Source organism: Girardinichthys multiradiatus, chromosome 20 (assembly GCF_021462225.1).
Source record: "Girardinichthys multiradiatus isolate DD_20200921_A chromosome 20, DD_fGirMul_XY1, whole genome shotgun sequence".
In the NCBI taxonomy this organism is placed as follows: Eukaryota; Metazoa; Chordata; class Actinopteri; order Cyprinodontiformes; family Goodeidae; genus Girardinichthys; species Girardinichthys multiradiatus.
Window position 1 is genome coordinate 49,583,932 of NC_061812.1, and position 14,837 is coordinate 49,598,768.

A 14,837-nucleotide genomic window follows, 5' to 3' on the forward strand; every position below is an offset into this window, starting at 1 on the left:
TCAATACTGTCTCAAAGCTCTGATCTGTTTTTGGGCTTGCTGATCCATTAAATAATTTATTAGATATGGTTCTGTAGTTCCATGACCTCCGTGTAGCTGCAGATTGTTCCCAAATCTCTATATTTTCTGTTCTTTCAGAGACGATCTGATGAACTGAAAGTTTTTGACAATGCTGTTTGAAGCAGAAGAAAAAAGCCTAAATATTTCATAGATAATGCATATTTTGTGTCACTGCATGTAAAGACTATTATATGATATCCTGATATCGAAGTTTAGGGTCATACAAATAACCTCACCCTAACTTACTCATGCCCATCCAATACCATTAAAAACAGTTAATCTGCAACAAAACACTTTCACATGAACTCTTTCAAAGTTTAGAGTTCTTCTTTTCACTTTCCACCAGTACTGCTGCCAGTGGTCATATAGAATGTTGATTAGAGTTTTAGCTCCTGCTTTAAGGGAAACCATGCGTGAGACAGCTTTCTGACTGAGCCAGACAGCTTATCTTTACAAGTTCAACATATCCCAGCTTTGACTATCAATGACATTTAAACAGCAAGTTTTAACATGACTTTCTGCAATCTTGGAAAGCAAAACAAGTACAAAAGAAGCGACTTTAAAGCCCACGATTTATTACCCCTAAATTTAGCAAAAATCTTGCAACCTCTTGGTTTGATGTCACATCATCCTTTTCGGCGGTGCAAATGTATCCTGAGGAAAACTCTGCAGGTATATTGTGATTCAAAGAGCTCCCTCATTTCTTTTTCCATAATAGAGAACTTAGACGGTTTAAAAGGACTTTTTTTTTTTTAACAAACATCAGACTGATGCATGGTGCTGAAAAAAGTATTTAACTTTGGAGCAGATCTCTTCTGTTTTTTTGTCACACTGAAATGACTTAGATCATTACAATATTTGTTTCAATTTTATTTATGTATTATTTTATTTTTGGAATGTCAATTAAGTACCGTCATTTTCAATGTAGCCGATGTACATCAAATAATACAGAATACAATACAATCAAATAACAATTACAATTCATGACAGACACTTTATAAATCAATAAGATTATAAAATTGAATACAGTGGAATAAATTATGTAAATGTAAAGCTTTGTTGCTGGATATTCCCAATGTGAGGTGCCATGTTTGTTAACGGGTAAAACTAAAGTTCCAAAAAGACAACTGAGTAAATACAAAAAGCATTTCTCCAATGATGATTTCATTTATTAAGAAAAAAAAAAGATGTCCAAATTATCCTAGCCCAATTTAAAAAAGCAATTACCCCCTAAACCTAAACTCATTGTTCCAACCTTGGCCACAACAGCTGTCCTCAGGTGTTTGTGATAATTGGTGGACTTGCTGGTGTGCTTTGGATTATTGTCCTGTTGTATAACCAAGTGCATTTGAACCAGTGGTGTTCGCAAGTCATTTTTCCAAGTCAAGTCTCCAGTCTTTTGCCCCAATTCAGAGTCAGAGTCAAGTCTCTAATGCCTGAAAAAAGCATTTTCTCATCAAATTACCAACATCTAGTGGACCTGTAACTTTGCATCGCTGCAGGTTAGGAATCCAAACTTGTTTGTCCTTGGGGATCAATTATTTTATCAACATTTAATAATTATCTTTCAATCTTTAAATATTAAGTTATATTTTAATCATTTCACTTTTAATTCACCATCCACAAAACTGCGTAAAGCTAACTGACATTTAAAAAATTTATCAGATTTAATGTTTACCCTATCAGAAATAAAAATAGATATCTATGCTTAACTTTTATTCACTGTAACACTAAGTTAACAGCTGTTAATTCCTGCCTTCATATTGTCCACTCTTTCATTAGCTATAGCACTAAATCGGGTTTGAAGGGTTTCTTCTCCTCACTCTGAGCTGGAGGAGTTTTAATATTAGGAAGCCATTTTCTAAATCCACATTTAAAACCATCCATCCATCCATCCATTTTCTTTACCAGCTTCTTCCGAACAGGGTTGCGGGGGACCTGGTGCCTATCTCCAGTGGTCCACGGGCGAGAGGCGGGGTACACCCTGGACAGGTCGTCAGTCTATCGCAGGGGAACACAAAGACACACAGGACAGACAACCACGCACACACCCATTCACACCTAAGGGCAATTTGGAAAGACCAATTAACCTGACAGTCATGTTTTTGGACTGTGGGAGAAAGCTAGAGTACCCTGAGAGAACCCACGCATGCACGGGGAGAACATGCAAACTCCATGCAGAAAGACGGGGCCTTCTACACTAGCTGCAAGTATACAGTGCTACCAACTACGCAGCCCTACATTTAAAACCTTTGTTTTCAATTTTAAATAGTAAAGATGTCTACATTTTAGATGAACAAGACACAGTGTAGCAAGTATACAAATGAGTGGGTTGAACTTCTGAGGGAACAGAACAGGAAGTGCTTTTATTTTGATATTTTCATCTTGAAGTGTCCTTGTAATGTAGCAGCTAGCATTAGAGAATTTCGGAGGTAAGTTGCTTTTATTTTTTTATAAAATGATCCGAAGTCATGTAATACAGCATTCAATTGGAGAGACATTCATGTGGTCGTTATTATGAATTATCTTTAGGGCACAAGTCTAAGTGGAGTCTGAAATATTTTATGTAACTCAAGTCAGATTCTCAAACTCATATTGCTATCTCTGTGTTGAGCTGATGGTCACAAACTGATGGCCAGACTTTTTGTTAGAAAGCAGACATATTGGTCTTTCACTTCTGACAAGTCATGAAGGTCCTGAAGCAGCCCCTGTTTGGCAGATGGCATGATGTGCTATTTCTGAAATGTTTTGTTAGTTTTACACCACATTTAATGGAACAATTACCTTCGAAGTCGTTTTCTACGTGTCTTGTCAGTCTAGAGAATATTTTTCTAAAAGTCTTGGAAATCATCAAGATGTTTTTTTGGTAAGTGGGATACAGGTCTTTGCGCTCTTTTTGATTAGCAGGGGTTTTTATGCCTTGGAACCCTGTTGAATCATGAACTCTGACCTTAACTGAGGCAAGTGAGGGCTGCAGAGCTTTAGATGTTGTTCTGAGTTCTTTTGTGATTTCTTGGATGAGTCGTCGATGAGCTCTTGGAGTAATTTTGGTAGACCGGCCACTCCTGGGAAGGTTTACCACTGTTCCAAGTTTCTTCCATTGTTGGATAAAGGTTTTTACTGTGGTTTTCTGGAGTCCCAAAGTCTTAGAAATCCATTTGTAACCCTTTTCAAGCTGGGGGGTGGGAAGTGTTATTGTATTTTTACATAGGGGCAGGTCAGTTTGGATAGCTTTCAACCATTCATAAATGAAACCATAATTCAAAAACTGCTTTCGGTAGTTTCTCATGTTGTTTTTGTCTCATATAAAAATTGGTTTCATGACCTGAAACATTAAAGTGAGATAAAAACAAAACCAGAAGAAATCTGTTAGGAGTAAAATAACTTTTCACAACACTGTAACTGCATCAGCAGCTTTGACAGTACTGTTATCATTTCAGTTCAAAATTCATTGGGTCTTATTTTCTGCTTTTTAGATCATCCATCCATTGTCAACACACCCTTATCCATGCATGGTTGCAGAAGGGTTTGTGCTTTTCTCCCGCAATCATTGGGCAAGAGGTAGGGTACACTCCAAACAGGACACCAGGAATTCAAAGGATCTTCTCAGTGCTACCAACTGAGCCACTGTGCACCCTCATTTTAATTATCACATTGCAAATGTAAAACAAACTGTGCTAAAAATTATAAAGTATATGAGTTGAGCCCAGGAGCTCATGTTCCCCTTAGATAGAAGAGCTGACAGTTTCTTACCAATACAGTTACCATGAGAGTCCTGTGTAAATCCAGTAACGCACTTGAGTTTGGGATTGCAGTGGAAGGAGCCCACCGTGTTCTCACACACAAAGCCCTCACCACAATTATGGGTTCTTACCAGGCACTCATCAATATCTGTGGAAAAAAGTACAGATAGATTTTAGTTCAGCAAGTCAACATGATCCACCAAAATGATGACCTGGTGCTGGTGTAAAGGACTTCAGTCTGAATCAGTCTGAATCATCATGCTTGTCAATCAGCAGGTGGCACTGTGGCTCAAGAACAGAATTGAATGTGTAGCATCCCTTCACTGTAGCAATTGTTCACTGGGGAAACAAATTGTAATATCAGCAGTGCTTGATCCAACTCTGAAAACACCAGAAGTTAGCAACAACTCTAAATGATGGGTGGGCAATGGAGGAAGTTAAAATGGAGGGTTTTTTACACTCTGGAGCCCAGCGCCTCTCTCTGCAATGGCCTATGTATGGCTTATTACATCAGTCATCATTTTATAGATAGGTTTCCAATGTCACAGTAGAGATTTCTCCTTGCATTCAATCAGCTAATTAGTTTTCCTAGAATTGAAAGGTCGACTATGTCTAACCTGTTTTCTAGCCACACGCTGATAAGTTTCTTCAGCACCAAGAGCTAATGGCACAAGTCAGAAATATTCCAAGAGCTGTAGCTGGTGCAGTGCTGCCTTTCTGGATGATTATCTTGTTGCATATGGAGCCTAAACATCTGACCAAGCATTAAAATCACCACTAAACACACTTACTATTTTTTGATGAACTTTTACTGGCATAACTGAGACATTTACATACAAATCTAAGTGAAATCTAAGTTGTTATTCCATTTATTGATATTGCAAACCACACCATTGCTACTAACAAACATAACAAACATCTTAACAGGAAGTGGAGGGGGAAAAGAGCTAAACATGAATATGGGCTAATGTATTACTACAAACGTATATCCCTAAAGTAGCCATTTAATGACACATTATGCAGAGTTTTCAATGACACAATGAGAAAGCTTTAGATGTTGAGTCACTGACACACATAACGAGGAGAATAGCATGTAGGTAGCTCTGCTAAGACTTGGCTTTAACATGAAACCCAGCTTATTCCCAAAGGTGTTTATGGTGTCCTTATCTTTTTTACCTAATCTACACTTAAAAAACCCACACCACACTTAAAAAGGATTTCCCACTTTTATTGTTTTCAAAAAATGATGTAACAGGATAGTATTCACACATATTTTGTTTTTTTCATACATAATGTGTAAAATATATTTAGTGTTAAGAGGAAATGTCCAAGTAAATCATCAATACTATCCCTCCACATCTAGAGGCATGGTAGTGACTATCTGTCAGATGCACAATTTGTCTTTGTTTGGACCAGGGTTTTCACTCAGTAGACTTAGGGCAATACTGCCTGGGTAGTCCTCACTTTTCTTACTGTTTCTATATGTTGGGTCAATGATAAAATGGCATGCTTTCTCACATTACAGTACAGTAGTGACACGTTTTATGTGTGGGACTATATTCTCATGTCCTACAGAAGAAAGTGGCTGTCTACAAATTCCATTTTCCTATGTTTATGATAACAGTATCAAAAATATGGCATGGTTTTAATCTTAGGTTCCAATGTCTTTTGGTCTCTTTTGGAAAGAATCTCTACATTTATATGATGGCCACAGTGACAATATGCCACCAGAGTTACCACCTTCAGCTGCAGTAAACAAATCAACTCTTATGTAATTTGGAGATTTTCAATTCTTATGCTTCACAATTGTCACTAGTTGCTGTCTCATTCTCCTCCATGTTGTTTTATCCCTGGAATCTGACCTCTCCGCAGAGGTCACTCCTTTAGGACATCAAACTCCCCATCTCATTTCAATTACTATCTTAGCAAATCTTATAGTATTCAAACACTTTCTTCAGTGTAAATTTTTTGCTTACATTATTACTTTCATAAAAGTTATATTATAAAATTTAAATTAATTCATTCACCTTCTGCTGGGATCATGTTCGGGCAGTAGAGAGTGACTTATGCTTATCTAACTGCTGCATCCCTTCGTCATGAATCACAGCATGACTGATGTGTTGACTCTGCTTACAGAGTTTGACATGAACTACTGGGTGGCTCCCGTTTAGATTTGATGACCACCCTCAATTGTGTTAAACTCTATGTGGAACCTGGCAAATTAGGTATTGCATAATTCTGCATGAAAGAAGCCAAACAGAAGCCTGAAATAAAAGGGAAACATGCAGCAATCTCATGTATTGCCTGTCTGTTTGCTGGCCATGACTAACTTTCAGAGTTTTTGCCACAGGGAATCATGAACAAACAGCACCTCCCAACACCCTCCTAGAGGGAGCAAGATGAAGAAAACCCCTGCTCTAAAGGTTATCAGCTTCTACCTTGTGTGAAAACAGTTGGAAACTCTTTTCCTGTGAGCTTTATCTGACATAACTGAGTTTTAAACATCCTGCCTGAGTGCACAAACATGCGTTCCTTTACTGTACAATCTGAGGTTCTAGTGGACCTGTACCCAAAATGAATTCCAGTCCACATGACATGTGTGACAGAAGCTGTGATTTGACAAGATCTTAAATTAGAAACTACAAAATATACTTTGTGCTTCCAAAATGTGAAGCATCTGGTTATCAGACATTCTCAGGGATAATTCACACTGAATGAATGAGTCCACCGGACTGGCGACCTGTCCAGGGTGTACCCTGCCTCTCGCCCATAGAATGCTGGAGATAGGCACCAGCTTCCCCGCGACCCACTATGGAATAAGCGGTGGAAAATGACTGACTGAATGAGTCCACCCTTTCCCATGGGTCCTTCCCTACAAACAAAACTGTTTCCAATGCTTGATGGTGCAAAATCTCTGCTCAACAAAAAGGTTAACATTATTTCCATTCCATCATCCAAAGAGGAAAAAACCAGAGGGAAATGAGCCTACTGCCTTTAGGCTTCTGCTGTATGCACTTCCTGACTCAATGCTTAGGGTCACAGTCAGAAGTAAGTAGATCCACAAGCAAGTAAAACACAATTAAGTAAAAGTCTGTGGCACAGCGGTTACAGAGAAAGGGGATAGTAATTGTCTGAAGAACTCACTCTGGATGTTTAGAAGAGATCATGCAGAAAGAAATCAGGCAGTAATTGTGGACTAACCTCTGTTCATGTTTTTTATCAGTGTGGATGGATGTCATCTGCCAATATTTCATGTCTTAGCTAAAGGAGACAAGTACAGGTCAGAGTTGTTGAATAGATGTTAAGTGAAGGTTAGTAAAAACAGAGCTCAATTATAACCAACTCTCTCTGGTTCTGTGAAGCTGCTTTTTATTTTGAAAGCACATGTGGCCGGGTCAAGTGGTGAGCAGGTTCTTTACCAAGTCAGTATTTGTGTATGTTTACAGATGGGCCTTAAAACACGAGCTGTTTTACAGAAGCTTCCTTGTCCAGAACTCTTTTATGCTGGGATTTTGAAATGGTATCCAAAGTCTATAGCAATAGTAAATTAGGGAATCTTCTCCTACATAAGAGTCACAGCACTATTACTCATTGTGTCCATATTAAACGTTTCTTCTCCGTTCACTGTAACATGTTGCTGTAAATGTTTACATCGTACTGACCTGCTACATGTGAATTATATGCTTTTTAATCTCCTTTTTTCCTTGGTTGTTGAAACTATCTCAGGTCTTTTACTTCATATGTGCTATTCTGTATTCTCTCTTTCTCTAAATGGCTTTCATTGCATCCCCCTAACACCTACTCTTAATTTGCTTATCTTACCACCTGCAATGTTTAACTCATTATTTTCCCTTTGTACAAAAAAGCTATTTTCTTCATTTCTTCTCTGAAAGATTTTCATCATTAGTCTTTAGCCTACTGTTGTCGAGTTCTTTACATGTCTCAGAAGTTGAGGCAAAGTCTTGTTGGGCCTCCAGCTTTGGATTAAAAACATGGATAAAACATTGAACTGGAAAAAAGGCAGCTTTTAGCTTTTAACAACTTCTAGCTCAGCCCAGAAAGGAGGAGTCACAGCCAGAACCCCTGTGACGTCATTTAGTCTCTGAAACAAAAACACCCTGTTCCAACATGGTTGTATCTTCCACACAACTCTTCCAAAGAGCCACGCAGGATGAGGTACAGCGCGTGAATATCTCCTTGCAGAAGACAAGGCATAACTCTTCAAACTTGGATCCAAAATGACTACGATCTGAAGGTCGGATACCCGCTGATGGAATGCAGGAAAATTAAGTATGATCTGCTGCTCAGATAATCCAGCGTTCATATAAAAAGTGGTAATAAGGACGAGCGTGGCTTGAACTTTTCTTTCTGAGGTCCTACAGAGATCAACCTGTGTTCCAAAGAGTTCCCAGCGGAGACCCTGTCTCTAACAGCGTTGAGTAAAGCAGTTTTCCCACAACATGGAGAAAAAAGTATTTGAACTTCAGTTCTGCACGCAGATGCAGCCCGACCTCGATACTACTGAGAGTAGCTGCCAGCCCTTTGTTCTGCCCGCCACACAGCATGAATGGACTGGGACAACTTTGCTTCTTAATTTGTCCCCCTGGGACATCCTACCTTCAGAAAGGTTCATGTAGTAGGAGGTGGTGTTTGGGCAGAGAAAATGAGTTTAGGAGGAAATAATCTAAAAACTGTTTATTTCATGATGTTTTGCTTTGTGGACTGATGACTCAAAGCAGATGTTACAGGCCTGCTTTGACTGCACAGATTGGGCTGTTTTTGAAACTTCAGCCACTGATTTATACCAACTCACTGAGATGGTGACATCATACATTAGTTTCAGTGAGGACATGTGTATGCAGACCAAGACCTTTTCAACATGCAATAACAATAAAGCTTGGTTCACTTCTCATCTGAGGAAGCTGCACAGGGATAAGGAAGAGGCTCACAGCAGTGGGGACCGGGTCCTGTATAAGCAGGCCAGGAACAAACTGACCAGGGAGATTAAAGCAGTGAAGAGAAGCTACAGTGAGAAGCTAAAAAAAAACTTTTCAGATGGAGATGCGTTTGCTGTTTGAAATGGTTTAAAAAACCTGACTACAGGAGCCCTTCCTCCCAACTCCTCCATATCCCATTCACACACAAATTCTTCCCATACACCAACCACTGAACTACCTGAAGGTAGAGACCTTCAGACCCTCTGACTGCACTAAGGATCTCAGAGGAAGATGTAAATAAACAAGGAAGGTCTCAAGACCTGATAATGTCTCCCCATCATGCCTAAAAGCCTGCACCGACCAACTGGCACCGATCTTCACTGAGATCTTCAACAAGTCACTGGAACTGTGCTTCAAATGCTCCACCATCATCCCAGTACCCAAGAAACCCACCATCACAGGATTAAATAACTACAGGCCTGTCGTCCTGATGTCTGTGGTCATGAAATTCTTTGAGTGACTGGTTTTGAAGCACCTGAAGGCCACCTGCTGGACCACCTGCAGTTTGCTTATGGGAAAATAGGTTGTCAGATGATGCTGTCAACTTGGGACTACACTTCATCCTGCAACACCTTGACCACCTGGGGACGTACGCCTGGATTCTGTTTCTGGATTGCAGCTCGGCCTTCAAAACCATCAACCCAGACATCCTCCATCAGGAGCTCATCCAGCTCAAAGTCTCTGCCTCCACTTGTCAGTGGGTCACCAGCTTCCAGAAGGAACTCAAGAAGAACAACGTTCCACAGGAGCTGTTGGTCATCTTCTACACTGCCATCATTCAGTCTGTCCTATCTTCATCCATCTCAGTGTGGTTTGGCTCATCCACTAAACAGGACAGGTCCAGACTGCAACGAACAATTAGATCTGCAGAGAGAATAATTAGGGCTGACCTTCCCTCCATCCAGGACTTATACAGGTCTAGGGTCAAGAAAAGGGCAGCTAAAATCTCTGCTGGCCCCACACACCCTGCAATGTAACTGTTTAGGCTTTTACATTTCGGTCGGCGTTGTAGAGCACTGTTTGCTAAACCCAGCCGCCACAGAGACAGTTTCTCTGATGAACTCTTGACAGTCAGAGTTCCAGAACAACAACATGCATACTTGGACTGATCCCACATTGTCCTCTCTTGTAAAGTCACTTGTGTGTACATGTATATTTAAAAATATATTTTTATTTATATATTTTATTTAAATATATAGGGCTGCACTGTGGCACAGTGTGGACACAGTGTGTCCTTGCAGCAAGAAGGTCATGGGTTTGACTCTCGGCTGGGGGTTTTTCTGCATGAAGTTTGCATGTTCTCCGAGTACTCTGGCTTCCTCCCACAGTCCAAAAAACATGACTGTTAGGTTAACTGATTTCTCTAAATTGCTCTTAGTGAATGAGTGTGTGTCTGTGTTGCCCTGCAATGGACTGGCGACCTGTCCAGGGTGTACCCTTCCTCCCCCCCCCCCATAGACTGCTGGAAACAGGCACCAGCTCCCCTGCAACCCACTATGGAAGAAGCGGTAGAAAATGACTGACTGACAATTTTATTTACAGGTCCTTCTCAAAATATTAGCATATTGTGATAAAGTTCATTATTTTCCATAATGTCATGATGAAAATTTAACATTCATATATTTTAGATTCATTGCACACTAACTGAAATATTTCAGGTCTTTTATTGTCTTAATACGGATGATTTTGGCATACAGCTCATGAAAACCCAAAATTCCTGTCTCACAAAATTAGCATATCATTAAAAGGGTCTCTAAACGAGCTATGAACCTAATCATCTGAATCAACGAGTTAACTCTAAACACCTGCAAAAGATTCCTGAGGCCTTTAAAACTCCCAGCCTGGTTCATCACTCAAAACCCCAATCATGGGTAAGACTGCCGACCTGACTGCTGTCCAGAAGGCCACTATTGACACCCTCAAGCAAGAGGGTAAGACACAGAAAGAAATTTCTGAACGAATAGGCTGTTCCCAGAGTGCTATATCAAGGCACCTCAGTGGGAAGTCTGTGGGAAGGAAAAAGTGTAGCAGAAAACGCTGCACAACGAGAAGAGGTGACCAGACCCTGAGGAAGATTGTGGAGAAGGGCCGATTCCAGACCTTGGGGGACCTGCGGAAGCAGTGGACTGAGTCTGGAGTAGAAACATCCAGAGCCACCGTGCACAGGCGTGTGCAGGAAATGGGCTACAGGTGCCGCATTCCCCAGGTCAAGCCACTTTTGAACCAGAAACAGCGGCAGAAACGCCTGACCTGGGCTACAGAGAAGCAGCACTGGACTGTTGCTCAGTGGTCCAGAGTACTTTTTTCGGAAGAAAGCAAATTCTGCATGTCATTCGGAAATCAAGGTGCCAGAGTCTGGAGGAAGACTGGGGAGAAGGAAATGCCAAAATGCCAGAAGTCCAGTGTCAAGTACCCACAGTCAGTGATGGTCTGGGGTGCCGTGTCAGCTGCTGGTGTTGGTCCACTGTGTTTTATCAAGGGCAGGGTCAATGCAGCTAGCTATCAGGAGATTTTGGAGCACTTCATGCTTCCATCTGCTGAAAAGCTTTATGGAGATGAAGATTTCATTTTTCAGCACGACCTGGCACCTGCTCACAGTGCCAAAACCACTGGTAAATGGTTTGCTGACCATGGTATCACTGTGCTCAATTGGCCTGCCAACTCTCCTGACCTGAACCCCATAGGGAATCTGTGGGATATCGTGAAGAGAACGTTGAGAGACTCAAGACCTAACACTCTGGATGAGCTATAGGCCGCTATCGAAGCATCCTGGGCCTCCATAAGACCTCAGCAGTGCCACAGGCTGATTGCCTCCATGCCACGCCACATTGAAGCAGTCATTTCTGCAAAAGGATTCCTGACCAAGTATTGAGTGTATAACTGTACATGATTATTTGAAGGTTGACGTTTTTTGTATTAAAAACACTTTTCTTTTATTGGTCGGATAAAATATGCTAATTTTGTGAGATAGGAATTTTGGGTTTTCCTGAGCTGTATGCCAAAATCATCCGTATTAAGACAATAAAAGACCTGAAATATTTCAGTTAGTGTGCAATGAATCTAAAATATATGAATGTTAAATTTTCATCATGACATTATGGAAAATAATGAACTTTATCACAATATGCTAATATTTTGAGAAGGACCTGTATATATGTAAAAAAAAAAAATCTTCAATGAGAGCAAAGTGTACTGGAGTCAAATTTCTTGTTTATGTGCACAAACTTGGTAATAAGGCTGGTTCTGAAAGTAAAGTGCCAGCTAATATGAACAGATAATAACTAGCCTTGAGGCTTGTTCTGTGTTGTGTTTTATTGTTAAGATAAACTTTATTTAAATGGTGGTTTTAAACACAGATTGACTATGACGCGCCGTCAACACTCACACCACCCATCGCCATCTTATGACTTCATTGACATTTCTCGTTGCAATTTTAGTAGTACATTACCCCATGTGATGGCTAGTAAATACATTTTTTGAACGTGTTATGTATGGCAGAGTAGCATATGCTATCTGAGTGCCAAAAAGAAGCCCAACAGATTTCCTTTTCACAGCATTACGGCTAAAGGTATAATGCTCCACTTGATATATATATATATATACATATACATATATATATACATATATATATATATATATATACACAGGGGTTGGACAATGAAACTGAAACACCTGGTTTTAGACCACAATAATTTATTAGTATGGTGTAGGGCCTCCTTTTGCGGCCAATACAGCATCAATTTGTCTTGGGAATGACATATACAAGCCCTGCACAGTGGTCAGAGGGATTTTAAGCCATTCTTCTTGCAGGATAGTGGCCAGGTCACTACGTGATACTGGTGGAGGAAAACGTTTCCTGACTTGCTCCTCCAAAACACCCCAAAGTACCTCAATAATATTTAGACCTGGTGACTGTGCAGGCCATGGGACATGTTCAACTTCACTTTCATGTTCATCAAACCAATCTTTCACCAGTCTTGCTGTGTGTATTGGTGCATTGTCATCCTGATACACAGCACCACCTTCAGGATACAATGTTTGAACTATTGGATGCACATGGTCCTCAAGAATGGTTCGGTAGTTCTTGGCAGTGACACGCCCATTTAGCACAAGTATTGGGCCAAGGGAATGCCATGATATGGCAGCCCAAACCATCACTGATCCACCCCTCATGCTTCACTCTGGGCATGCAACAGTCTGGGTGGTACGCTTCTTTGGGGCTTCTCCACACTGTAACTCTCCCGGATGTGGGGTAAACAGTAAAGGTGGACTCATCAGAGAACAATACATGTTTCACATTGTCCACAGCCCAAGATTTGCACTACTTGCACCATTGAAACCGACGTTTGGCATTGGCATGAGTGACCAAAGGTTGGGCTATTGCACCCCGGCCGTGTATATTCACCCTGTGGAGCTCCCGGCGGACAGTTCTGGTGGAAACAGGAGAGTTGAGGTGCACATTTAATTCTGCCGTGATTTGGGCAGCCCGTGGTTTTATGTTTTTTGGATACAATCCGGGTTAGCACCCGAACATCCCTTTCAGACAGCTTCCTCTTGCGTCCACAGTTAATCCTGTTGGATGTGGTTTGTCCTTCTTGGTGGTATGCTGACATTACCCTGGATACCATGGCTCTTGATACATCACAAAGACTTGCTGTCTTGACAGGTGTTTCAGTTTCATTCTCCAACCCCTGTATATGCCCCAAATGTTGATAACCCCAATTCTTCCATACTTATTTTCTGCAATGTTAACTTAAACAGTACATGAGTGACTACAGACTTTATGATGCATGGTGATCTCTTCAGTTTCATTCTCCAACCCCTATAATATAAATATTATAAGAGACATTTTAGGAATTATTTCACTTGCAATGGACACGGAGACGGAAACAAAAAGGAAAAAAGAGAGAGTCCGGGCAAAAAGGAAAAAGGGAGAGAAGTAGAAAAGAATAGAGGAGAAAAAGAAGGATGAAGAGAATATAATATACTAGAAGACTGCTTTTACATCTCCAGAAATGTATAAACAACATCAATGTTGCCGTCGCGTTGTGCTGTGTAGCTGAAGTCCACAAATGGCATCCTAACATAGGTGTTAGGGTGTTGCAGATGAGTCAGGGCCGAGTGAAGTGCTAACAAGACAGCACCCTCTGTGGAGCAATTCTCTCTGTAGGCGAAATGCAGGCTGTCCAGACCAGCAAGGATAGTGTTTTTGGTGTACTTCAGGAGGCTCCTTTCAAAGCTCCTAATGATGAGAGCAACAGGACAGTAATCATTAAGGTGGTTGATTTTTTTGGGCACAGGTACAATAGTGGAGGCATTCAGGCAGGCAGTGACCATGGAAAGCTGCAGGGAGAGAGGTTAAAGATGTCGAAAATGTTGAAGATGTCCTTATTCCTAAGCAATGATGTATTAAATATGTAAGGATTATGATTATTGATTAATCATAAAGACAGTATAGGTAGTTCGTATGTTCCTTTTGGTTCTGTTCACCTAAGAACCTTAGAGCAAAGTTTCGTGGTGTTTCATCTGGCAAGGTCCCAAGGGATTCTTTGAGCTTCCCAGGTTTGTCTCCACATTCCATCAGGTAGAGTCTGATGGCTGTCGTGACTAGGTCCACACCTAGTCATGGTGACGCGGGTTTAAGGTCCGGTTTCACCGGATGGTCGGCTGCCTCTAACGATGGTGGAGGTTGGTTGCTTCTGTCAGAATCTTGCAGAAGGCATCCCCCATTTCTGTCTTCAGGTTCCATCCTACATGGTAACCCCAACCTTTACCATCAGGCTTACATTTGGGCCGTACGTGATGGTCAGGTCGTCTGTTCGACCGGAAGTGGTCCAGCAACTTGGACTTTGGTTGGTACTGAGTACCAACCAAAGTCTAAGTTGCCGGACCAAACCTACGTTGTTCCCTTAACCTGTTCCTAACACGGGCTCTGGTTGAGGGCATTTCTTGACCTTCAAACACAAGGCTGTTTCTTTCTGCCTGCACCTGTAAAATCTTAGCCTCACCCTCTGATCCCTTGGTCGGGCGAGCACGT

General features: G+C 41.1%; 1 protein-coding gene across 4 annotated transcripts in view; it reads right to left on the bottom strand.

Annotated features, from left to right (window-relative positions):
• Positions 1-14,837, bottom strand: part of fbln2 (fibulin 2) — a 158,722-nt gene that overhangs the window by 41,634 nt on the left and 102,251 nt on the right. For all 4 annotated transcript variants that reach the window (XR_007035447.1, XR_007035449.1, XR_007035448.1 and 1 more), the window contains exon 8: positions 3,814-3,951. Coding sequence is in view for 1 of the 4 variants with exons in the window: in XM_047347855.1 (XP_047203811.1) it covers positions 3,814-3,951 (138 nt within the window). In the remaining 3 variants the exon portion in view is untranslated. The remainder of the gene's footprint in view (positions 1-3,813; positions 3,952-14,837) is intronic.